The following is a 27,558-nucleotide window of genomic DNA, read 5'->3' as shown; positions in this document are numbered from 1 at the left end:
ATGGCAAACTCATTCATTGCCTTATGTATGCTGATGACATTGTAATTTTATCTAACTCAGCTGAAGGACTACAAGAGAAATTAAATGAACTTCATAATTTTTGCAATGACTGGTGCTTAGATATAAATACTAAAAAAACTAAGGTGTTGATATTCAACAAGGCAGGCAGACATATCTCTCAAAAATTTATTTTCAACAAAGATGAGCTGGAGTGTGTATCTAATTATAAATATTTGGGTATCCAATTTAATGCATCATGTTCTTTTTCATATGCTCAGAATGATTTATACCAAAGAGCCTTAAAAGCATACTTCAAACTATGTAATGATTTTTTAGTGCATAATCCTACTGTTAAAAATGCAATTCATGTTTTTGACCATACAATAAAGCCTATACTTTTATATGGGTGTGAAATTTGGGGATATTTCAATCCCTTTACTGCACGTTTAAAAAAAGAAAACATAACAGTGGATACAATTTACTCAAGGATACTTTGTGAAAAACTTCATATTAAATTCTGCAAATATATTTTAGGCGTTAATAGGAAGAGTACAAACTTTGCAGTTTTGTCTGAATTAGGCCGTTTTCCACTTCACTATGATATAGTCAAACATGTTTTAGGATATTGGCATCGTTTAGAAAATATTGGCTCATCATTTCCCTTGTTAAAAGCTGCATATAATTGTTCTAAAAAGCTATTTGAAACAAAAAAAACCTCTTGGTATGGATCAATTAATATTTTAAAGGAAAAAATGTCAGGCATAGAAAAACATATTCTTGAAAAATACTCAACATTTAAACTACACTGTGGTCAGATAGTTAAGGGATACTATACTGCATTGTGGAAAAAACAGCTAGACAAACATAAAGATGGTAAACTACGAACTTATGTAACATTCAAGTGCAACTATGGTTTTGAAAATTATTTGTCAATAATTCGACATTTTGAGCAAAGGAAATGTATTACTAGATTAAGAATATCTGCTCACAAATTGCAAATTGAATCTGGTAGATACCAGGGTACTCTTCGACAAAACCGAATTTGTCTCAGGTGCACCTCAGGTGAGGTTGAGGATGAAGTTCATTTTTTATTTAAATGTGACACTCATTTATTAAAAAGAGAGGAAATGATGCAAAGTATATTAAAATCATGTCCAAACTTTCAAAATTTAAATATTGATAACAAATTAATTTGGATAATGAATAATGAGGATCCTAATGTACTATTTGCATTTTACAAATATATAGAAGATACTTAAGAATTAAAGTACAACTTAATCTGCAATAACTAATTCATTATAACTCTTTAATATGAATTTGGATACCCTGTTAAGCCTGCACAGATCATAAGAAGAATTTCAAATTCTTTGGCACCGTCCCTTGATGATCTTTGCTGGCTGGACACAGAATCTATAATCTTAGAAATATGTTTTAAAAATATATTTTCAATAATTAAGGAGCTTGACTCATCTGCATTAAGTACAAGTAGGGACTCCCCTTTAAGCACCGACTCTTGGTGCTTTCTGCAGATAAGTCATATTAAATATCCTTTATTAAATAAACTTTGTTATTTGCAGTATACCTCATAGTCAAATGTGGGAGTGCTTAATTGCTTTGTTTTTTATTGGGTTCTTTTTGTATTTTTTTTTGTATTTTTATATATTGACATTTCTCCACACAAACTACTAATGCCTCATGTTTGTCTTCTCAAAGTGAAGATACACTTACCGGGTGCACTTGAGTCATTTTCAACATAGTATTCATTGAATAATAATACATTGCTACTATTTCGTTGAGTGTATTTTCTGTGTTATATTATTTTATTTTATTATTTTTATAACACTTGTTACATATCTTTACTGTGTGTGTATTGCATATGTTATTGTTTATAATAATATTGTCTGTATCATATGCCCTCCTGGGGCGCTAATTTGGTAAATAAAATATTCTATTCTATTCTATTCTATTTATATCTCAACCAATGAAAAGCTTTAGGATGCAATTGTGTCAGATATTTCTAGACGGGGGAATTACCCGCGGTTTTTTGGAAGTGAAAGGAGGTCGAAACCTTTTTTGTCATATTTCAATAACGAAACAATTATTTTAATGATTTTTTTTACAGTCATTTAACAAAATCTATTCTAATAAAAATTTAACCTCAAATACTGATGGATGATAAGTTGTTTTAATAGATTTATTGTCTGAAGTACAGGCTACGTTTTTGTTTACACGCTGGTTACAGCGCCACCTCAAAATTTTTAGATTATGTCCCCTTTCCCGCGGGACTACCGGAAGTAGCTCTTCAATGTCACTGGCTTTCCCACTGAAATGGTGTACATTGTTTACGAGCTTGAAATGAGCTAACACAGACGAACTGAGACGTGTCAACGTAATGTGAATATGATAATGCACCAGGTAAATTATTAATTGTTAACTTATCACATCATCGTATCTCCATATGATAGGTAAATAAGTGAATTTTCGATTTTAAGTGTCGTCAGGGTTCAAACCTGGAATCATGCCAACCTTTCATTATTTTTTTTTAATACTAACCTATAGTCGGAACATCTTGATTTTCTCCCAATTTGTAAAGTTAATTATGCTGCTTGACATATATTTTTTTGGGGAAAAAAATATTGATATGCAGTCAAATGTGGCAGTTTTTAATATTTGTTGCTATGTGAAATAAAGGGAAGTAAATTAAAGTAAAAGAAGGCGCGCTTTTTCAAATAGTAAACAATTTAATTCAGACGCATAGTATTTTGTCAAATGATAAAAAATATCGTAGAAACTTGCTAGAAATTCATCTAATTTATAAAAGATATACAACATGACATACTGAAATCTGAAAAGGGGTAAAAGCACCATACCTTGAGCAAATTCAGTTAAAAAAAGGGGGGGGGGGGGGGTAAAATGCTACGAAATTTAGATTTTATTTATTTTTTTGTCGACAGCCAAAAGATGATTTGACATGTAACTAACTACTTTTTCAATTTCATTGTAAAGTAAAATTGGCTTTTTTTGGGGTCTCTGTTTATTGTGGTCTGATGTTTTCAGGTTTTCTTTGGATTGCCAAATAATATTATAATCATCTAATTGAATGTTCAAATTATTTTGCAGCGATGGTGTGTATGGAAGGAAGACTGTCATAAAACCCAACAGTTCCGGAAGGCCCTTTAAATAATTGCTTAACATCAATAGCGATGTAAGATTTAAGTGTTTGATTTAGCACAAGTTTAGCCAGGTTTTCCTTGTAATTGTGGCAGAAAAACCACTAGACAGTGTCATGCATTGAAAGGATATCAAACGGATATTTTATGGAATGATTCTCATACATATAAAATCATATGCATAGGAATGTGGAGCTAGTGTCTTTCATGCAGCAATTTTTAATTTCCAATATAAACTCTGAAAAGACAAGAGCATAGAAATGTATACCAATGAGAAACATTCTTTGTGAATAAAATCATTCCAAAACTTAAATGTGTCATTAGTGTTGCATTATTTATCAGTAGAGATAATCAGATTCCAGTAATTTGTCCAACTGATGGTTTTTGTTTGTAATCATTTTTGTAAATCTTAGCTGTTTTGACAATCCGGGCTGTGCATGTTGCCCGACTGCCCCTTTCAGTGTGAGACAATATTTTGTTTATGATAAACAAAATCACTGATTCAAGACTGGAGCGGACCTCTTTTGGGCAGTTAGTGCGAATCCTTTAGGTTTAAACCATTACATGTAATACGGGGGAGGGGGAAGATTTTTTTTTACAGAGTCAAACATTTTTCCTAATAATAATACATTGAGATTTAATATATACTTTGTTATATGTAGTGTGTATATTAAAGTATTGCCAACAAAATTCATCAAATTTGGGATCATAATATTGTTTAAGAAAAACCCTTAAATCATAAAAGTTCATAATCTTCTGTAACACACGTGCATGGTTAATTCGGATCACATATTTTCTATTCCGATGTTATAAGAATTCGAAGGTTCATATCATTTACAATATCATTCAAAAAAATTCTGGGATTTTTTTTTTAACTATCAACGTTGAACCTCGAGGTTACATTGTAGTAAAAAAAAATCCAATAAAAACGTTGAATGTAAATGATATGCACCTTTAAATCTTATATTGTAGGACTCATGTTGTTCAAACATAATGTGTTGATCAATTATGTTATGATGATTTTGATAAACTTCACATTAGGTAATCTTTCACGTATATTGATTACATTATATCGAGTTGTCCCAACGATATACTTGTCGGTGTGCTCGATCATACGAATTTACCGACATTCATATAGACAAAATGACACAACTTTGAAAAATTCTTGTGACGAAACTACATTTCGGAACACGTTAAAAATTGGATACCCAGAAAGCTACATTATTAAGGTTTGATATATATTTTTTTCAAATAAAAAGAAAAATATGCAGTCAAATGTGGCAGTTTTTTACACACCCCTATGTTGAACAATAGGTTGTTCAATTAACAGCATGTTTGGCAATTAAAAAATCATATATTAACACATTTAGCTTTAACATATACTTTATTTATAGTGGTTGTATAAAAGTTATATAATGGTTTTGTGTTTTAAGAGATATTCATCCCTATGCATATCGGGTTTTATGCGTAAATTGTCTCTCCTGCTTTTAGACCTTTTCTATCTCTTTCATAAGAAGAGTGACTTTTCTATTGTTCTAGTGTCACTGGAAATCCCACTGTAGTAATGCAGGACAATTAGATATCAAGTCGACGACATTGGTATCTATCAAGTTGGATGTAGAAAATGCATTTTTTTTACCACAATCTAGTTCAGTAATTTTCGTGACTGCCCTTTTTATTATGTGACTCAAGAAAAAATTCCAAAAATGGGTAACAATTATTGTATCGTAAAGATAAAGTCGAGTGCACCTTTTTATGTTAGGGCGTGTTTGACTTTAAAACTATAAAGCAAGAGTATTTGATATATCATCTCGCTTCAAATTTTATCATTTTTATATATCAAAGCTTCAGGTTGACTTTATAACAAAAAAAATCACAGTACAAAAAGATGAAATGTCTGGGGTCAAGTGAAATACCTATCTAATGAATCACAAAAAACGGAGTAGGTGTGTTCGAATAGCTTTTTTTTTTAATAAAAGTACTTGACAACAGTCTTTTAAGTTGCATGATGAAAATGCATATCTTCGAAAAAAATAAAATCTTTTGTGTGTGATAACTAGGGTTTATAATCTTCAACCAGTGAAAATTACCGACAACCGATCAGACAATGGTTTTAAGTTCAATCAATGCAGACAAGAACATTAACTGATGCTCATTAGCTAGTAGATACATTTGTATTTTAAAATACAACTGACATATCGGATCGTAATGCAGTCAGGATCCTACTTCGTCAAAATTATCTCCCCATTACGCCAGTTCATTTTCACAATCGTAGAAACGGAAGCCATTGTAGGGATGACGCGCTACCAATTTTGCTCTTGGAAACCGATAAATTTATCCATATTGCACCATTACGATCCTTATATGTCAGTTGTATTTTTAAAGACAAATGTATCAACTAGCTAATGAGCATCAGTTAATAATCTTGTCTGCATTGATTCAACTTAAAACTGTTGTCTGATCGGTTGTCAGGTGGAATTTTCGAAAATTCATAAACATTTAAAAAAATTCTAAATAAATATTTCGTGGAAGGGCAGACTAGATTTTTTTAGTGTATGAAGACTATAAACTCTAGTTATCACACACAAAAAATTGGAATTTTTCGAAGATATGCATTTTCATCATCCAACTTGAAAGACTGTCGTCAAGTACTTTCAGTAAAAAAATAGCCATTCGAACACACCTTCTCTGTTTTTGTGACTCATTAGATAGGTATTTCACTTGACCTATATATTTCATCTTTTAGTTCTGTGATTTTTTTGTGTTATAACGTCAACCTGTAGCTTTAATGTATAAAAATGATAGAATTTGAAGCGAGACGATGTATGAAATATTCTTGCTTTGTACGATATCAAGATAAAATACTCAACTCAAACACGCCCTAACATAAAACGGTACACTCGATTTTCTCTTTGCGATACAATTGTTACCCATTTTTGGAATTTTTTCTTCAGTCACATAATGGAAGGGCAGACACGAAAATTATTGAAGTAATAGATTGATATGGTTTCCGTCCGTGGTAATTTTTTCAAAAAAATCGGAGGTTATGCATTTTTGTCATCCAACTTGAAAGATACCCATGTCGGCGACTTGATATCTAATTGTTCTGCTTAACTATGAACTAGATAAATTGAAAACTTATGCATATGGTGTTTTTAAAATAAAACACCTCGTAATTGAGAAGAAAATTGCAATTTTGTTTGTTTCTATTAACTTTTAAAAATTTTGTCACTAAAGTAAACAATACAGAAAATTGGCAGCGCGTCATCCCTACAATGGCTTCCATTTCTACGATTGTGAAAATGAACTGGCGTAATGGGGAGATAATTTTGACGAAGTAGAATTCTGACTGGTCTGTTTTAGTCTGGATATGTTGCTTGGAAGATTCAAGTACACCGTTGTCAAGCATGAAGACTGGATGGTAAACTATAGATATAAAAAGATGTGGTAGCTATATTCGTTAAATAAAGGCAACAGTAGTAAATGAGGTGTGCACCAGACATTATTTTACAGTTCATTTTAATAAACAAAGATAGACAAATATTTGTTAGACCAGTCATGGAAATAATTACTTAAATAAACATCGATGTTTTCAATCTCCGGCGCAGAGATCACATATCCGTTCCGTTCAATACTTTGTAACACTACACTCAATATGACCTCTGCCATACCTTTTTTTGCGTACTTTTTTGTTCCCAATCTCTAATCAAAATCTACATTACTGTTTATTTAATTAAGATACTTTTATGGGAAAAAACATAGAAATTCTCATTTTTGCGAAGAAAAGTATATCAAACGGAAAATGTTGCTATGTTTATTAACTTAATACTGAAAGTTGCATTTCCGTTAGAGATTAAATGTCTTTCGTAAACACAGCCGGTTGAGAAGGGACTATTTTGTCACCGTAATTACTATTTTTACTATATTACATTAATTTTATATATTAATTTCTACCTAAAATTGCAATTACTATTATGTTCTGTAATGCCTGTAATAGTACAGATTCCCGGAGACATCATTTTAAATTTTTACCCTGCCACGTTTTTTTTTTGTCGCCGATAAGAACAACATGGTGCTTGTTTTGTTTTGTCATGGACTTTGGTGCAGTTTGATGTAACCCGATGTTTTCTGACATGAGCCCACCCTGAAGAAGATGGAGCAAAGACAACATGTATTATGCAGAAAATGCAAATCAATATAAGCCATTTGGTAAGCACAATAATTATTGGCAGGGCTTATTTTACCAACTTAGCATCAGTTATCAAATAATATTGGGGGGGGGGGGGGGTAAGGTAATGTATACAAAAACACAGTACTTATAACAACAATAATTGTTCACCTGTATATAAACCACCCTGCTAGCCACTATAATAGGTCTTAAAAAAAATACCCCACATCCATAAGTGGACTTAAGCTGGCCTCTACATTTCTATTGATACATTTGTAAATCAAGATACATTTGTATATATGTAGGTTGTCACTTACTTTAAAAGTTTGCAATTTTATTCTTTGATATAACTTCTCCACATTCATACCTACACAATTAAGTCCTAATATAACTATGATGTCTTGCAAGTATATTTTTATTTTTTTTCTGTCAGGATGAAGATGTTTTTTATAATTATTTTGACTACATTCAATACCCATAGATTTATTTTAACATCAGCTAGTGGGCCCCACTTATGAAAATTTCTGGATCTGCCACTGATTATCATATTTGTACTTAAAGTCTACCACCAGTTCCATGTTGTACAGTTTGTCCAGTTCAGCAGGGGATGCAAGTACAACTGACAAAACAGAGTAAGTTAATTAAAAGTACTTGCATATCATTCTGTTTTCTAGCAAGGACTAGAGAGTGAAGTGTTTATAAAGCGACAAATTAAATATGATAGTAATAAATTGTAAAATGATAGAAGATGCATAACTAATCAATACTATATATCTTTCTTAGATTCACCATAGTTCGATTTAAAGTCAATCTTTTCCTGTTAGGTACAAATGTAGTAGTTCAAATACTTTTTGCACTAATATGTGTTAGTTTTCCTTCCAGTTTTTGCAAACAAATGCACACAAAGAAAGAATAGATAAGGGACATAGGCTCATACAAACAGCTGGTGAAAGTTTTGCCTATTTATTTTAATCTGTTTTTTTATTATTCATTTTAAAGGTAGAAATCATAGTTATGTATAAAAAAGAAGATATGTTGCCAGCGAGACAACTATCCACAAAAGACCAAAATTAATCAGACATTTACAACTATAGGTCACATTATGGCCTTTAAAATGAGATGTAGTTTAAGTCTATGTGACATTATCAGACACAAAAAAATATTCCCTGAATTTTTACAAAGGCCAAATGATACCATGATGGATCGCTTGACCATGTTGACTGTAAGCTGTCAATAGACAATAGACAATACTCTATTTATAAACCTCAGACACATAGGTGTACAAGAGGACATCATATATACATGTATACACATGTTTATACTCAATACATTCACACTAAACATAATAATGCTACATACATGGGAAAATATAGCAAAATGTCAATTTACAAACTACTATAACATTCAACTAAAAAAGAGAGAAAAGACTAACATAAATCACAATTATTGTGTAAGAATTTTTAAAAATATTGCTAAGTTTTTGTAAAGTTCCACATGACAAAATGTTAAATGTCAATATAATGAATACACTAAAATTAAGAACACTTTAAGTTCTAGACAATCAAACAAATAATATTTGAATAAGTACAAATGTATACTTTATACTGAACATGAAAAATGATATATATTATATAAACTCTTATTGAATTTTTATGACCTCACAGAAATGTGGTTATAATTCTCATTAGAGCTAATTTCCTAATGCTTGTAAAATAAGACTTTAGTTCACTTGCCTGCAATGTTAGCTCAAGCATTGTAATAAAAATTGACATCTGCAAACAATATAGATAGGCATAGTTATTTAAACTTGTATATTATATTTCAATTTAATTGAATGTTATCCCAATAACAATTGTACAATATACAAACAAAACAAGCAAGCTAACCAAATTCTTACTCTACATACATTAGGAAATTATCTCTAACTACTGCTTCTATAATTTCCTTTCAATTTAGCAGTTATGACACCGTTATGCCAAAAGATGATTTAAAGGGGCATCTGGAGTAAAAAGACAGACTACTAAGTATAACATGAAATTGATTATATCAATCAAATTATAAAATATTTGACAATTTTATTTTCAATTAAAGTTTAACACAAATGTTTAAGACTGATTAACTTCTCTTAAGTAGTGCATTATATAATGTCAAAGTTTTATTCACAAAATTCATAATGCTACAAAGTACTGAATTTTTATATAGTTTGTAAATGTTGTGCTATTCATCTACATCTTCTGTGTCATTACTTTATTTACATGCAAACACAGGATCATACAAATCATAAATAGTAAACATTGTAAAAAAAATTTGTACAAGGCCAAAATTAAAAATATGTTTGTTTCCCCTTCCCCCACCCGGGTAAAAAATAAGCCCCCGGGTCAAAAAATTATTTCCCACAAAAAAATCGGATTTATTTTTTTCCTGAAAATAATTTGTTTTCATTTTTGGAAAGTGCTTGAAAGCAGAAGGATAGATAATCTAAATAAATACACTCAAATTGAGCACAAATAACTGCTAAGTGGCCTGGACTGGACAAGACTTTTAAATGTGGCCTAAGTTGAAAAGGCTACATAGAGGTCAATATACAGTCTCCAACAGAAAACCAAAGAAGGAAAAATATAGTGAATTTTGGAGAATTAATATTATTAAATGTACATGCATTTGAAATATTTAAGATATATTGTTTCAAATTTTTTTTAGTTCTAGGTTCCACGTAACTATCATTTTAGAAAACTGGGATTTCAATGCTAAGTCTTATTAGAGGGATATTTGATTTTCATTGGTTGTAGATATGGAATCTGGCAATGGTAAATAGACACTGACAAGTCTTTGATAACATTTTTTATTGTTTTGAATTTTTCTTCGTCAGTTGACTAAAATTAGGTGGAGGTGTGTTCTAATTTCCAACAGAGGAGCAGTCAACCTATATCAATATGTGCATGAAGCAATTTGATAGTTGCTAGATACTGAATGATTATACCACAATAAAGTTTAAACCTGTGCATATATACTTAAAATACGATAAAAAAAGTCATGTCTTTTTCAGGACTTCTGAATCCAATCATGAAGTATGGAATGTTATTGAGATATGGTTTGGGTGGATGGATGGTCATGAAGGACCTGCCACTGTCCTGTAGTACAAAGTATATCACTGGATTTAGCTCTTTGTCTAAGTGTATTATTAAAGTACTTTGCTTTGAGCTCAGTTCATTGTTATGCAATTCATTCTTTGTGAAATTAAGATTTGACAGACAACTCTCAAAGAAAAAGGATTTGTCAAAGTAGTATCACCTCTATGTACAATGTAAGTATTCGGGAGATAAAAGCATTCTATTTTGATTTGAACAAAACATTTTATAAAAAAAAAGTGGGAACAAATTTACCTGACAATGCTACTCCCGCTACTAGCAATATAATGCTAGGTTGTTTTAATACATCTGTACTGCCTGCTGATGACTCGGCCCTGAGTGTAAATGGTCCTTCAATTGGGAGGGAAAAAAATTATAAGGCCTATCTAGTCTAATCGATTTCTAAAACTATATTTCATTGCACATGTTCAACATTTTTATACAACCACAAAAAATTTTGCGGTCGTAAATTGGTATCCTGTCCGAAAGATGGATGGTTTCCGGATAATATCTTTAGTATAAGTAATTAGGAATCAATAAAATTATAACACAACGTTTATAACCACAAAAGGAAGCTTGGGATTGATTTTGGGGGTTATGGTCCCTAAGGTTTAGGAATGAGGGGTACAAAGGTGCCCAAAACAAGCCTTAATCTAGTGTCAGTATAAAAAGTTGTGTATAAGCTAAGTATTTCAATTGTTTAAAATTGTACCACAATGTTTAATACCATAAGTAGAAGGTTTGTATATATTTTGTGGGTTATGGGACAAACAGTCTAATAATTAAGGGCCAAAAACAAACATTTTTGTAGATTCAAGACCCTTAATTGGGCCATAATAAATAATAGGTTTGTTTGCCCAAACGCTACCTACTCAGAAAAAAGCTGCCTACTCGAATTCTTTTATTGTCCTGATTTGAAGATTTTTTTTTTAATCAAATAGATATGAAGACTAATAAACATCTGATACTTCAATTTCTTTTTTTGAAAAAAGAAAAAGAAAATGCCTCCCTACCTACCCACTGTATCAACCTTTGGGTAGGGTTTGGGCAAACCAAAATATTTTTAAGTGTGGCCCAATGTATGTAGAAATTGAGTCAATATCTAGCTATACATATGCTATAGATTTTCTATAGGAGTAATTAAACACTTTTAAAAATACTGTCTTTATTTTTAAGTTACCATTAATCTAAATTGCAGTTCTTCAAATGACCATGAGTACAGTTGTAAATTGTTAATGGAAGAAGAGGAAGAAGTTGATGGACAGGAATACAGTAATCAGACAAAAACAATTATGCATATGTTGAATGTAACAATTGGGATTATTTTTTTTAATTATGCAAGTTTATTAAGAATAGACCTGATTTGTATATACATGATGAAGATAAATACTACTTGAAAATATTTAATTTTGCTTTATTCTTTTGCAGGAAATCAAGTATGAAATTGAGAGGGTTCAGTATTTCTAGCATATTATAGTATTCATTAAAACTTAGGATTGCTATACAACTATACAAACAACTGATCAAACACAAGCCACCATTTGTTACTTTGTAACTCACTAATTGCTTTATCTTTTGTTTTGCTTTAATTTACTCATTTGGCCCTATGTTGCTTCTAGCCTTTTTTTTTGCTTGAGGATAAAAGTTATGCTCTATAATAACAAATTTCATTATATATAAGTCTGTAAATAAGGGAAATACACTTGTTGTATGTTGGTTCGAATCCAACTGCAGACGTACAAATGTAAGCTAGTTAAGCTTATGAAATCATTTTTTTTTCATCATTTTACAAATAACAATGATTTTTAGGATAATAGCTTCTTTACTAATAATTGGAAAAATAACTCGTATATTTTCCTTTAGACTTTTGTTTTTTATTTCAAATAAATAAACAAACACAATTCATTTAATTGGCATTTATGAAACAAAAATAGAAAATAAAATATAATACATGTATATTGATATTAAAGAATGCTTTCACATTTTGCTTTTCACCTCTTATAGTGTTGAAATCACTATTATTTTCTACATATTGGTGTTGGTGTTTAAACTAAAAGAAAAATATACCAAACTGGACATATTTTTATCCTGTAAAAGTTACTCTCCATCTGCATGAGATAGTAGCACAGACTTATTTGTAGATTTTTTTAAACAAAATGCATATGATAGAAAAACAAAATCATGTACCATATGTGTAGCATAAATTAAAATGCACAGACACTGCAAAGTCATATAAACTTACAGTTTGGTTAACAAATTTTCTAAAAAGGCTGTAACTTATTTGTTTTCAATAAACAATTACTGTAGTGGTAGCCATAATTTGCCACCTGATGAGTACCCTTGGCAGGGACGAAACAGTCAACCTACATCTTGCGTTAAAGAAAAGATATTACTTGTTTATATATTGATATTTTCAGTAGGTGTTGATTTTTTTTATATATATTATTGTATTTTTGGCTAAAATGAATTATCTGATGCACTCCTACATAATGCATTTTAATCAAAATATCTAAAATCTGTCTTTTTTTTTCTTCAAATATTACAACTTTAACTTTTTGATTCGGATCCCAATTGTTGTTTCAACACATTTTTTTACAATTATGAGTAGACTTATATTGCCATCTTATAGTCAATAGGGAAGACTTTTTAACTGCAGAAACTGAAATTGAAATACAAAATGGTGCATATTTGTTGGTTCTTAACCTGATTTTAAAGACTGTTCCTAACTTTCTAAAATTTAAGTTTTTGTTACTCCTCAGGTCCATACATGTAGATCATATGCATACTATGGACAGGAAGCTTGAGATTGATTTGGTCCCAATGGTTTAGGAATTAGGGGCCAAAAAGGGGCTTAAATAAGCATTTTTATTTGTTTTTGCACAATAACTTTAGTATAAGTGAATAGAAATTTATGAAATTTAAACACAAGTTTCATGACCTCAAAAGGAAGGTTGAGATTGATTTTGGGGGTTTTGGTCCCAACTGCTTTTGAAAAAAGGGCCAAAAAGGAGCTCAAATACATTTTGTAAGCAGTTGATTTTGGTTTTCGCTCAATCACTTTAGTATAAGTAAACAGAAATCTATAAAATTTAAACACAAGGTTCATGACCACAAATGGAAGGTTGGGATTGATTTTGGGGGTTTGGGTCTCAAAGATTAGGAATTCGGGGCCAAAAAGGGGCATATATAAGCATTTTTTTTTGGTTTTCACCCGTTAACTTTAGTAAAAGTAAATAGAAATATATAAAATTTAAGCACAAGGTTCATGACCAAAAAAGTTAGGTAGGGATTGATTTTTGGGGGTTTTGGTCCCAACAGTTTAGGAATGAGGGACCAAAAGGATCCAAAATTAAACTTTCATTTAAAATTAAATATATTTGCATAATTTGAGATGCTGAATCTAACTGTGTAATTAGATTCTAATTTTTTTTTATTTTGGTCCTGTTTTTTTTTAAACTGGTCTACATTAAGGTCCAAAGGGTCCAAAATTAAACTTAGCTTGAGTTTAACAAAAATTGATTTTTGGGGGTTCTTTGATATGCCAAACCTAAACATGTACTTCGATTTTCGATTATGGGCCCAGTTTTCAAACTGGTTTAAATCGAGGTCCAAAATTAAACAAAAAATGAATAGATGGATATATACATTGAGGACTAAAAGGTTCAAAATGGAACTTTGTTAGATTTCTTCAAAAATTGAAATCTTGGGGTTATTTCATATGCTGAATCTAAAAATGTATTTTGATTTTGGATATTGGACAATAATAGGTAAATTTCAAATTCAATTTAAGACCACATTCATTCTGTGTCAGAACCTATTTTGTGTAAACTTTATTCACAATCCAAATTCAGTGCTCAATCAAGCTTGAATGTTGTGTCAATACTTGCCCAACTGTTCAGGATTCGACCTCTGGGGTCTTATACAGCTGTGCCCTGCAGAGCATCTGGTTAAATTTATACTTATTTTATTATTTTAGCTACTCATAAAAAAGAAGATGTGGTATGATTGCCAATGAGACAACTATCCACAAAAGACCAACATGTCACATACATTTTCAACTATAGGTCACTGTATGGCCTTCAACAATGAGCAACGCCCATACTGCATAGTCAGCTATAAAAGGCCCCAATAAGACAATGTAAAACAATTCAAACGAGAAAACTAACGGCCTTATTTATGTAAAAAAATGAACAAAAAACAAATATGTAACACACAAATAAACAACAACCACTGATTTACAGGTACCTGACTTGGGACAGGCACATACATAAATAATGTGGCGGGGTTAAACATGTTACCGGGATCCCAACTAACTTTAACTAGTTTGGACAAATTTCTAAATGTTTAGCATTAAGATGACTTTTAAATTGGCAGCAATATTAATTTGAGTCAAATAAGGGTCTTTTTTGCCCTTACTCCTTTGAGATATTGAATTAAGTGTTGACATTTAAACGGCTGGATTGACAAACAATGGCATACCATGTATATCCCTTATCTTCAAAAAAAACAGAAATTACAAAGATAATTTTTTTTTTTATTATATTTTCAGATCACAATTATGTTAACCTGATCATAGGAGGTTTATCTAGAAACATGAGAAGCATTACAAGCCTGCATAGATTATACACCCTCTCACTTTAAAAGAACTTACAAAGTAGACTTAAGAACTGATAAAAAAATGATTCATGTTTCAATTAGTGAATTGGAGTGATTCTAATTGCACATGCAAATGTGTGTGCATTTAATACATGTATTAATTACAATGAATTTTATTAATTGTTGTTTTGAAAATTTTGTATGTCTTCTTAAATCTATCATGAACATATTGTTGTTAACAATTAAAATAGAAATAAAGAATACATTTTATCAGTTTTAGCCAAATAGTATGTTAATATGAATGTCCTTCACCTTGTTTACATTTTTAAAACTTCCCAAAAAGCCTTTTGCTTTATACTACTCATAACTTCAGTAATGTTCAGATAAAACTGATTTAACTTTTTACCTAAGATTTAAGATTTAAGCATATGAATTCAAGGAAATAATTGGTATAAGTCAATTGGACAGCATTCCAAAACACAAAAATCTGAATAAAATACTTCAGTTACAAATAAAGATCTGCAATCAACAAAAGGAAAACAGTAATAACAGTTGTCTTGCAAATAAATTATAATGGGTTAAATGCATCTCAAACTGGATACATGTACATCATGTCTGTGCTTGATTAAATGGTTGTATTGATGCATAAGAAAGTTCAGTATTATAACCTCTTACAATGACAATTATTTCATGACCCCACACAATGAACTTGCAGAGGGGATAATGTTTTGATCCATGCATTTGTCTGTCTGTCTGTCAGTCCTGGTCTTCAACAACTTGTCATCACAACTCCTCTGAAAACACACTTGTAAGAGAACTTCATGAAATTTTATAGATGTGCATATCAACAGGAAATTGTGATTTAATTCTTTTTCTAGAAGTTATTCCCCTTGAACTTATTGGCCTCAATTATACTTCAGCAATAGTTTTTCATTGAAAATTATATGAAACCTCAAAAGAGAATCTTATTAAGCTTTGTAGACAACAAGGACATACTAGGTACATTGTAGATGTTTGTCCAGTGACAATGTGGGGACATGTGTATGTGCTAACAATGGTTTTTGAATTTATTTTGAATTCAATATGGCATGTACAATGTTTTACTAGATGATAAATTTAAGCTCCATGTAGCTTCCAGGTTTTGTTGGCTTACTGAATAAAAAATATGAGATGTGTTTGTTGCTAGTGAGAAAATATTTTTTTAGCAGTGATAATGGGTCCAGAATTTTTTTCAACTTGAAATAATAACAATTGATTAACAGTACATACATTCATCACTGGCTTAATGCACACAACTCCAATACCAATTATTGATAATGCCAAGAGTATCAGGACATAATTTGGGTGTAACAGCTACCAAGGTATCTGTTAGCTTAAAACCCAGTCCCCAATCATGTATATTAAATAATAGACATTGGTTAATGTGCAGTAAAAGTCAAGATTATATGATACTAGAGAAGGGGTCAAAATGCAAGAATAAAAGTAGAGTAATAAAATCATTGTCATGTTTTATACTGCAAGATTCAGAATTTGAAAGAATTATTTCATATACATGTAGGTGTCTATGTACTGTAAAATGCTTGCACAAGAATAGGCTTCATAAAAGAAAAGCAATATATTTTTCTCATTTGGTAGCAAGAACTTTTATTAGGATAGGAACAACCCTACCAAGCTATGAGAGGCTTTCCCTCTGACAAAGGGTTATGCTGTTATACATGTATCACAGAGGTTTGTTAATATTTGCCATTTACCTTTTTTTAATGGAAGTTTAATGGATTCCTAATGGTATGGATACATTGGGCCCTAAAAAAGAATATGTTTGCTTGCCCTAATCCTACCTACCCAGAAAATAGCTGCCTAATCAAAATCTTTTATTGTCCTGATTTGAAGAAGTTTGTTTTTTTAATCAGATAGGCAGAAAGACTAATAAACATCTGATACTTCAATTTCTTTTTGTTGGAAAAAAAGGAAATCAATGCCTACTTACCTACCCACTGTCTCAACCTTTGAATGTAGGGTTTTGGCAAACCAAAATATTTTTAAGTGTGGCCTTGTAGTAATATATAGCACTTTATTCCAGATTTCCCAACCTTTAAGTTAGATCTTCTTAATTTCTAAATTGTTCTTTTTGCAAAAACTTTGGAACACAGGGAGGGGGTTTTGTTACAATTTGCTGGGCATGTTGGGTTTACGGTTTCAATAAGACTTTCACTTACATGTACTTTGTTCCCACTGGATAATTTGTCTCCTCAGTGGCGGATCGAGAACTTTTCATAAAAGGGGGGGGGGTGTATCTGACTGACCTAACGGGAGCCCACTCCAGTCATGCTTCAGCGATTCCCTATATAATCAACCAATTTTTTTCTCAAGAAAAGGGAGGGCAAGCCAAGCCCCCTGGATCCGCCTATGCTTCTATGTCTATCACTCTATGACATGTAAATTGAAGTGTGATTTTTGGGGGTTTCTTTTGTATATATGAACCCGGCAAATTGTAACAACCCATGTGGATTACACAGAGCTGCTAAGTGGACAACTACCTTCAAGGACCAGGATCAAAGGTGCTAACCGAGTGATAAAAAACTTGAAAGACTCAAGCCGTACATGTAGCCTGTCGGCAAAATTCATAGAATTTCTTCTTTTTTCGCTTCAAATATACTCCTCATAGTTACCAGGATTGAAATTTTGTGTTTGCGTCAGATGCACGTTTCGTCAAAGTAATTTTAAATCTTCAATTTGGCGACAATCCTAGTTGAAGGAGATGAAGCGATGAGATGATTCTCATAATTTCCGCCATCGCCACTTTACCTGATTACTCCTAACCTTCCGCATAAAAAATTTCGACAGTCCTCGCTAGGTTGTGTATCACGCAAGGGACTTTGCAGAGAATACCGAATGCTTGTCGGCCATGAGGAAATTTCCTCATGGGGTCGGACAATGTATGGCAGAGGTCATATTAAGTGCAGTATTGCGGAGCATGTATGGAACGGATATGAACTCTGCGCCGGAGATTGCGATGTTTTACGCTTCTATGGTTGTCATATAAAAATAGAAATCTACACTTTAATATAAAATAATTTTTACCAATAAAAAAACGATAAATTTATTTTATCAAAACTTCAAAAATGAACAATTTTTACCAATATTAGGTTATTGGTAATATGTTCCATGCAACAACGAGCCTTGAAATTACAATAAAACAACCGCAAAACAATAAACACGGAAGTCAATAAGTTACGTGCGGATGCGCATGTGCAGCATCGGCCATGACAGAAAATATTTCTCAAAAGGGAAGTCCGAAACGTTGCAAAAATTAATTTCAGGTTCAAAATACAGTTATTTTCTTGGTGCATTGGGATAATTCAATGAGATTATGAAGAACGATCCTTCCCTTTATCTTGGTATGTTATGCCATCATTGAATCCGGTTCGTGCAGGTGACAATTCAGGTGATCACTTGACACATCTTCCCAAATCAGTCCGGGAAAACTCCGAATTCGGCAACGTCGTCAAATTCGGCAACGTTGCCGAATTCGGAAACCTTGGTTATTTATACATATCTAACTACAGTTATGCATCAATACTTGAAACTTATTGTCTATGATACCTATTTCATTGAGTTGTATCATCATTTGTCTGTCTATATTACGTACACCTTCGTAATCGTAAGGTTGCCGAATTTGGCAACTTCCTGTTGCCGAAATCGGCAACTTCCCGTTGCCGAATTCGGGAACCTTTGGTTTATTGTGTATTCTTCCAGTTGTACCATATCCTTAAACATGTGTAAATGTTCTTTTAAACTATTCAATCGTGTACGACGCGTATTTTTGTCGTTTGCTGCCAAGTAAACACCAAAACAAAGAGGAACCAGGGGACAGTTGCCGAATTCGGCAACTTCCTTAATCAAGGACGATTGACAAATTCAAGGACAAACAATATAAATGATGTTTATTCTTCAAATATCAACAATAGGTTTGTATAATCTAAAGAAACATAAGTTGTTCATTAACATAATTCTTTAAATAATTCCCAATCAACAGCAAATCAGCATTTTGTTCCAATTCAAGTAAATAAAAACACTTCAACTTGGGACCTAATCTGTCATGCTCCATCTCTCCTGTAAAAAAACATATAGCCTCCCTTAGAGTTCTATGCACTGTTTGATTTATGCTTATTGCATTACAGATGTGCTTTGGTACATGTCCCACGGTTTTTCCTAGTATTTGTCCAACTGTCTGTCTCCTTGGATCCTCTCTAGTGACCACATTACGTAAATGTGGCATGATTTCTGTTGGTGTTTTCACCACAACAGCCCATATATCATGTGAGTTTGTAGGTTCTGGCTCACAAACCATTGGAAAGTCAATTCCACTCAAGGGTTTTACTTGAAAGTGATGGTATCTAAAAATCAAAATGCATTAGGTCATTTTTGCCGTGATTCATTTTAATTTTCTTGTATCTCAAATTATGTTTTTTTTTGTGTATAGTCTGCTTGTTTTCATACGTTGTTTGAGTTATTTATAAGTTATTGTTTTTTTAAGTCAATGCACACCCATTTCATCATTAATCATGTTATTCAGTAGCTTTGTTCTCCAGTTGTGTTACCCTGTTATTGCCTTTTGTTGTCATAAGTGAAAACTGTGTTTCTATGAAAAAAAAACCCAATAAAACATTGTTTAAACTTGCCCATTAATGGTTGATGCAAATACTAAGGGTTGAGTTCCTCTCCCTTCCATCCCTCTTTGTCTCCTAAACATGTGAATTTGTTGAACGAATTGGAACGCCATTATCACGCTATATCTACTAATCTTCTATAGTCTCTGATCTATCATGGGTCGTCTCAAACATTTTTTTTTTCAAATTAAGAAGTGAGTGGATATGGGGTTAAGGGTGTATATGACAAGCTCACACTTGACACACACAATGAATGATTTCAATATGAAACCGATGCTGTTCCCGCAATTTCAACAAATAAAATTAAAAAAAAAGAGATACATGGAGAAAAAGAACAAATTATTTACATGAAGAGACAAGAACAATTGCCAATACCAGAAAACTAAACTATCTCAAGAAAACAGAACAATGAATTGATTTTGCTGATAACAGATAAAAGTTAAAAATCATCTTGACCGAAACTATATCTAAGGTCTTCAACAATGAGCACATGAATATATCTTAACATGAATTATGTACAATGCTTGAAAAATCCGTATCCTTTCTCTTAAAAGTTTATGTTTTGCACTTTTAGGACATGGGTAAAACAAGAACTGAAAAATCAAAACGGACTAGATCTTCTGAATTTTTTAATCAATTCACACGAACATGCCGCTGTATTATACATGACCCCAGCTCAAATTCAACACTGTGCAAAACATCCGGCAAAGATCACTGTAAGAACGATCTTCAATATTTAATTGAAAATAATCTAATAGGACGAAGAGCAACATGGGTGTGTACCAGTTGCTTAAACTTTGCCAAGGAGAGTCAAACTAAAAATTTAAACAACGGTGAAGAACTGTCTAACTCTGAGGACTTAAATACGTTAAATTCACAAAAAGAATCGGAAAGTAAAGTAAACTCTGACGACGAGTCCAATGAAGTTGATGAAGCAATTTTTAATATCATAAAACTAATAAAGGATAAAAAACTTAATGACAACCAAATTTCAAAATTGTACTCTGAATTGGGTGCTTCTACTAAAACTGAAATTCAAAATGCATCTCGTAATTCATCATATAAAAATTTTGACAAACTTCATGAGATTGATATACTTAACTTTCTTCAAGAACAGCCTATACCATTGATATCATTTCTTTGTGGAGCTCTTAATATAAGTTTACAAGACAACATAAATAAGAAAAAACTGTTTTCTCTGGTGACTTTGATTGAACATCTTTATTTCACGAAAAATAATAACTACATTGGAACATTTTCTTTCTCAAACGCACTTATTCAATGGTGTTTACATGGCAGCAAGACGGCAATATCTTTGCTTGGTACATCGTCGGCATCTGGTAGTGTAACTACTTTAAAATCTGTACTTAAGTCCTCCAGCGAGGCTGTAAACGAATGTCCACAACACGACGTAGACTGTTTTTTTGACAATACACAAAGGATAGGCAAAACCAGGAGGGTTCGTGAAGGAGGAGTAACACCATTAAGTATAGCCACTAATGTTGTGTACTGCCAATCGGAGGAACCTACTGACTTACAATCTATCACGGAAAATAAGCCTGGAAATTGGAAAAAGTCGTTTATAGAGTGTTCTGACGAAATAATAGATAAAGATAAACAAATCATCGAAAAAAATTTCCGTCCTTATAGAAGAAACTTTTTTGAACGCGTTTTCGAAACGGTTAAAAATGAGCAAAAACTTGATGAATGTTCAATGGAATATAAAGATCATGTAACATATAGCAAAGTTGTTTCGGAACGTCATCCAACAAAACGAGTTTGCATTTGTGGAAACATTTGTCTTAAAACAGAATCTAAATGCATGACATGTCAATACGATTCAAGTGTTACGGAACGAAGTTATCTTTATGGCGACGTTCCTGCTGGTCACAACAAAAGATCCATAGTGACGCCAGGTGAAATTATAGGAGTAAATCCCAATAGCAGGGAGACAGTGAAGACCGTTCTTATCGAAATAGGCAAAGCAAGTAAGGTTGGCACCGATCGAGAATGGATTCGTGTTGGTTGCGATGGTGTTCCATACAACATAGCAAGCTCTTTGCTTAATGATATATACATATGTAATGATTGTGGAGAGGAAATAGACATTTCCAAAACCCCTTTAATTGTTCACCTAGACGAAAAGCACAAACGTAACAAAGACAAAATTTCATTCAAGCTATACTTTGATTACGTCCTTCTTGTCCCAGGGGTTGGACATTTAGAAATTAACCTATTCAGGGCACTGTTTTCTCTTTGCAGAGACATTTTTCTTGAGTTTTTGGCTGGAAAACTTGGTTTTGTTTCTAAAAAGGCTACAGATTTTATAATAGGTTGCGGCGATCACCACCTAACATGGCAAGTGTACCAGATTGCTTTATATGCAATAGCGAGTGAATTATGTAGAGTATATTACTTGTCAAAAGTCCAAGACGGCTCCGATACATTTTCTTTTGAAAACTTTGTAATGTGGGTAACCGAAGCAAAAAATCCAAACATATTGATGTTATTCAATATTGTCTATACGTTTTTCCTTGCCATGAAATGCTTCCGAAGCGGCACGAGACGTAACAATTCTGAATTCATGTTATGTGGCAGGCAAATTGCAGTTCCACTATTTTTCATTAAACGACACACAATTTATCAAAGTCTTGTTTGCAATGATATGGCTTATCGTTTGACCTCTCCAGAGAGTGTTAAAGAATATATGGAAAAACACGAAACGTTCTCCATGATCGGAGACTTTTTTCGTGCAGAGGGTGGTGATTATGTTACCGAAAATGTTAATAGGTCAATAAAAAATCAATTGCCACCAGGAGTCCCAACTCTTCAGAACTGGGTGACAGCTAGCAGATGTTTTTCTAGACTTGAAAAAATCCGAACATCTGTATTTGAACGTTCTGGTTTGAATGAGCCGTGTAGTGAAAGGTCGGCTATAAATGTTAGCAACGAAACTCAAATGTTTAGACGAGAAATTCGTCAATCCGGGTGGATAGAGAATCCCGACGAAGAATGTTCATTGAGTTCAATCGATTCTAAATGTCAGTTGCATCATAATCTCTTGAATGTCGTGCACGACAGTAGAGAAAACTATAGGCGTTTTTTGCAGGAAGGGAAACCTGCGGAACTGTTGCCTATTTTCATAACATATCAAGATGAGACAGACTATAACGATGAAAAGAATTGGACAGTAAGCAAATTGAAAAATCAAATATTGACCACCATCAACCAATTACAGGACCAAGATCTGGCAACATTTTATCTTAACCATTACAAGAAGAATGTTTCAAACAGTAACAAGGAAGCTCATGTAAACTTGTATATTGAAGTTAAAAATGTACTTTTAGGCAATGACTCTACTGAACTCTGTGACGACTGACCTTTTAAATACTTCTACATTTATATCAGTAAAAATATATATATAATTCAAAGTTAAAATTGTTCTTACATTAATCCATGCATAGGTTATAGCTCCACCTATTTTTTTTTAAATATGAAAAAGAAGATATGGTATGATTGCCAAATATACGAGACAACTAGCCACAAGACTGCAGGAAAGTAAATGACACAAAGCCTATTAACCAAAATTTAACAAATTCGTTAATAGACAAAATATAGGCCATAATGACATAGTTCATAATGAGTTAAACTGATCTTTACACGTCTACAAGTCACATCTTGTTTTACAAATGTCTTGTCTGCAATATGGAACTTAACTCAAGCATATATGTCTCTGACTCAAGTCTTTTAAACATACAAAGAAGGTTATAATGACATTATTTTTAGCAGTACTGTATTGCTGAATGCAATATCACTAAGTTGCTCTACCACATGTAGTACCTAATATATAGACAAAAACCCTTAACTTCACCAATTAAATTGTTACGGGCCAAAAGATACGAGGGCTGTCATGGGTTTCTTAAATCACTGCGAAATTAACAATTTATACAGCAGTGTACAATAATATATATTTCAACTCCTATTGGCATTTCAATGCCCACCTCATTTTTGCGTCTGTCCCAAATCTGGAATTTAACCTAATACAATAATGAATGGAAATGGAGAATATGTCTTTTTTCCACCTGTGAGTTTAATCATTCGTTCAGAAGTCCAGTATAGAAATGTATTCCTGACCTCATTATTCATTGAAAAACCTTTAAGGGTCAAGTTGTGCACCACTGAAATCCTGAACATGATAAAATACATCACCACAAAAGATGGAGATGGATACTGCTACTTTCTCATTTTGTGATACAGGTAAAAATAATAAAATTACATGTATGAATATAAAAATATATATTTATGTCATAATTACTTTTTTTATGATAACATGAGAAACATTTTTTAGACACATAAATATACACCTCTTTTAAATATTAAACAAATTAAAACTGTAACAATCAATCTCAATAAATAAGTTAAATATAGTAAATATCAATCTAAATAGATTGAATTTGCACTTAAAATATATAATTGGGAACCATTTTTCACAGAGGAAAAGTTATTTATTATATTGGTCATATCATATCATCAAACATTAGTAAATGTTTTGAGTAATGATCGGTGATTTAGCAAATTTATCTGACTATACTTGAAATTCACTGTTCTAAATATGGTTGATTATTTTTGTGTTTGTAGTGTTTCCCAATAACTTTTCTCATTTATTAATGCAGTATCCTTAACAAAAATAGGGACAAAAATAGATATAAGTATTGTTTCTTCATCATTGGGACTTATTTTTTTTTTATCTTTTTGTCATATGTGTATTCACCCAATATTTATTCTTTCCTCATTTTATGATAGCTCAATTAATTAAAACCCACTAATTTAAAAACAGAGAAAACATATCGAGCAATGTTTCTTTACTCACAAAATAATACCATGGAATTTTATAATACTCACCTTGTAATAAATTATTTTTTCAGAATATCATGAATAAAAATTTCCTCTGTGAAAAAAACATATTGGAGTCACCAAAAATGTATATGGCTATTTCCCATGCTTTGGACAGAAGAAAGGAACAGATTCCAAGTCTCCCTCCTGTTTGTAAAACAGCCCTATACAATTTTGGTGAACCCAATACGGACAGTCCTGTTTTTTTGTTTTTGGGTTGCGGTATCCACAACCCAACCAAAATGAAACATCTTCTCTGGCCCCACACATCCTACAAGGTGGATTTTTGTTTAAAGTTGCTTTCAACGAGGGTTTTCTTGAAACCCTTGCTGGGCTTTTGGCAGCTGGTACGCAGCCCCTGTTGTCACCAGATGGTCCTGGTACCTGTACAGTAGGGACAGATGTTTGATCCTCTGCACCCGCTAACTCCTTGTTTTCACTTCTATATGAGTGGCATTTTCCTTTGACCCAGGAAGGTTTTACCTCTACAGACACTGCACAGTGGGTTTGCAGTTCCAACTCCATAGCCTGTAATATTATATGAAGAAATGAGAATTCATACATTTTATATCTATGGATACTAGTCTGGATATTAGTCTGATGCTTCAGCTAAATGTAGCATCTAAAATATGACTTCACATGGATAAAAATAATATCCAGCAATTGAAATACTTAACAATTTTAAGAAACTATATAAACAACAAAATAACATATTATCAATGAATTGTGAAGATTGACTTGATGAACCATGTGTTACAGTTGAAGAACAGTATTTTGCAAAATATAATGAACATTGCCATATTTCAGATACCAGGTAAGATGATTTATAGAAAATTTGACTTAAACAATGAATACATTCATTAACTTGTAAGACATTATTGAAGCAACAATTTAATTACCTGTACATATCCTGGTTTCTAATTTCATGTTATAAAAGCAAACAAAAAAGTATGTTTGTTTCTGTTACATCTTTGAAAAATAGAACTAAATGTAGTTTGTTTTTAAATTGAATCTATGAGAGAAATTTTCTGACTTTAATAATGCTTATACATAACAAAATGCATACTTGTGTCCTCCTAAAATAGGGTGCGCAGGGTTACAGGAAATGCACACCTTTATAGACTTAGTTGATCTTAGTCATAAAGCATTCAAACATCTCGCAATAAATGAAAATCATTTTTTTAAATTAAAATGGATATCAAACCTATGTAAATAATATTGAAAAAAATAAAAAAATTCGGAAGCAAAATAAAAACAAAAAAAAAAATAAAAATTAAAAGAATAAACATAAAACAAATGTCACAAATATAAACATCTTTTGAACATTTAACAATGAATTACCGATAATACAAGAGATGTTCCCCGTTTTGAATAGGTGGATCGCCTAGATCCATCATTAGTAATATAAGTAATTGTTTTTTTATGTGTTCTGTCGGGCAAGCTCCTTTTCAGTTTATCAATAGCATTGGATAAATTATCATAATATGCCATAATATTCTGAAAATAAAGATTTGAACATCCTTAAAGTTTAATACATTAAAATTGCCCTAATAAAGGGAGGTGGTTTTTGGGGGTTAAGTCTCAAGGAGTCCAAATTTAGGACACTTGATTTGATCAAAAAAACATGCAATCTGTACATGTCATATATATATCTTTTAGAATGTGAACAATCACAAGATTGATTAACGTTTCTAAACTGCATGTACGTAATTTTCGTTCAATATGTACTTGAAAATAAAATGTTCAAGTCAATTGTCATTATTGTTGTTCTTTATCATTATGTGAAAAAAAAATGGAGACAAATTGTACTGGTCAGATTGGGTTATATGTGGGGTACGTTTATAAGAGGGAAAAGTAAGAATTTCAGTAAATTATGATCTATACCTGTCTTCTTGGATTGTTTCTAGAGATTCCCGCGGATGGATTTTCTTCAACAAAAGTGAAAGTGAAAGCGGAAATTCGCGCGACCTCTAGGGTCTAAGGGAGATAATGCCGATAGTTCTAGAACTTTGCCGATAAGAATTTGAAGCTAGTGTTGTCGAATTCGGCAACAAAAACAGTACATAATTTGGCAACGTTGCCGAATTTGACGACGTTGCCGAATTCGGAGTTTTCCCGGACTGAAATATTTCATTGTAATCATTCTCTATATTTCTGTGTCATTATGTAGGTCGATGGTGACAGTCACGTTAACCACCCCTATGCACCTCTAGCGGCTACAACATCTCCACCTCGCAGAACAAAATCATTTTCTATTTAAAACAAGATTTTCTTCAGTTTCTTATTTGTGGGTCAAGGTTACATCCCTAAAATTGACATCTTTATTTTTCATTAAGAGAAGACCTGTACCTATCTCCACTTTATCAGTATCTCTGTGTGATATTACAGGAAAATCTCGGCATTCTGTCTGCTACGAATATTATATATCCTTATTGTAACTGTTAAATTATTTCTATGTCAGATTGAAAGATATTCAATAATTTACATTTATTACTTTATGTATTTTACAAACTTGATTGTTTGTAAATATTATTATCAGGGATCCAATATTGATAGGGTTTCTTGATGACTTTACACTGAGCCACATGGAAGTGAATCCAGGTGTGATGTCATAAATGTTGTTAAACATGGATATGAGTCATAAATATCAATCAGTAGTACCTGTATTCATAATGGGAAATCCCAGTTGAGAGTTTACAAAATAGGTCAATAATGATTATGATCTCCCATCATACTGTCATACACAACATTAGTCATTGATCTTTTCCATGCTAAATTCTATGGACAGAACAAATTACTGCTTTACAGGTAAATAAAAACATTTCCATCTTGATAATTACCATGTTTAAACCATACCATACCAATGTCCATACATGTCATATTGACCATTTACACAGTTTCTGACTACTGTTCATATAATTCAAAGGGGGAAT

At 32.1% G+C, this 27,558-nt stretch overlaps 2 protein-coding genes and 1 long non-coding RNA gene across 7 annotated transcripts in view; 2 read left to right on the top strand and 1 right to left on the bottom strand.

Annotated features, from left to right (window-relative positions):
* The first annotated feature begins 2,325 nt into the window (after nt 1-2,325).
* LOC139492556 (uncharacterized) lies at nt 2,326-3,483 on the top strand. The gene is made up of 2 exons (XR_011656895.1): nt 2,326-2,415; nt 3,121-3,483. It is a non-coding gene; the product is annotated as an uncharacterized lncRNA (long non-coding RNA).
* A 14,802-nt stretch (nt 3,484-18,285) lies between these two features.
* LOC139492010 (TGF-beta-activated kinase 1 and MAP3K7-binding protein 3-like) overlaps nt 18,286-27,558 on the top strand; it is a 28,209-nt gene continuing 18,936 nt past the window's right edge. Inside the window, exon 1 of one of the 4 annotated variants that reach the window (XM_071280041.1) lies at nt 18,286-18,507. The gene's annotated coding sequence lies outside the window, so the exon portion shown is untranslated. The remainder of the gene's footprint in view (nt 18,508-27,558) is intronic. The other 3 variants (XM_071280042.1, XM_071280044.1, XM_071280043.1) reach the window with 3 other exon arrangements.
* On the bottom strand, nt 18,990-26,746 carry LOC139492011 (uncharacterized). Of its 2 annotated transcripts, XM_071280046.1 has the most exons (4): nt 26,510-26,746; nt 25,967-26,122; nt 25,010-25,153; nt 18,990-19,175 (listed from the first exon to the last, which is right to left on the bottom strand). In XM_071280046.1, the coding sequence occupies exons 2-4, from the start codon at nt 26,114-26,116 to the stop codon at nt 19,152-19,154; spliced, it is 318 nt and encodes a 105-aa protein (XP_071136147.1). In that variant the 5' UTR covers nt 26,117-26,122; nt 26,510-26,746; the 3' UTR covers nt 18,990-19,151. The 2 variants fall into 2 exon arrangements, 1 of the variants encoding a protein (XP_071136147.1); XR_011656690.1 differs by lacking the exons at nt 18,990-19,175; nt 25,967-26,122 and having other exon boundaries at nt 24,086-25,153.

Source organism: Mytilus edulis, chromosome 10 (assembly GCF_963676685.1).
Source record: "Mytilus edulis chromosome 10, xbMytEdul2.2, whole genome shotgun sequence".
Classification (NCBI taxonomy): Eukaryota; Metazoa; Mollusca; class Bivalvia; order Mytilida; family Mytilidae; genus Mytilus; species Mytilus edulis.
This window is presented reverse-complemented; position numbering and strand designations above follow the sequence as displayed.

Bases quoted from the DNA above. Each gene is read 5' to 3' on its own strand.
- LOC139492011 (XM_071280046.1), bottom strand. From the start codon at position 26,116: ATGGCATATTATGATAATTTATCCAATGCTATTGATAAACTGAAAAGG. The intron at 25,154-25,966 runs GTAATTCATTGT...ATAATATTACAG, and splicing joins GAACATCTCTTGTATTATCG to GCTATGGAGTTGGAACTGCA. The intron at 19,176-25,009 runs GTACCAGGACCA...GTTTTTTTACAG, and splicing joins CATCTGTCCCTACTGTACAG to GAGAGATGGAGCATGACAGA.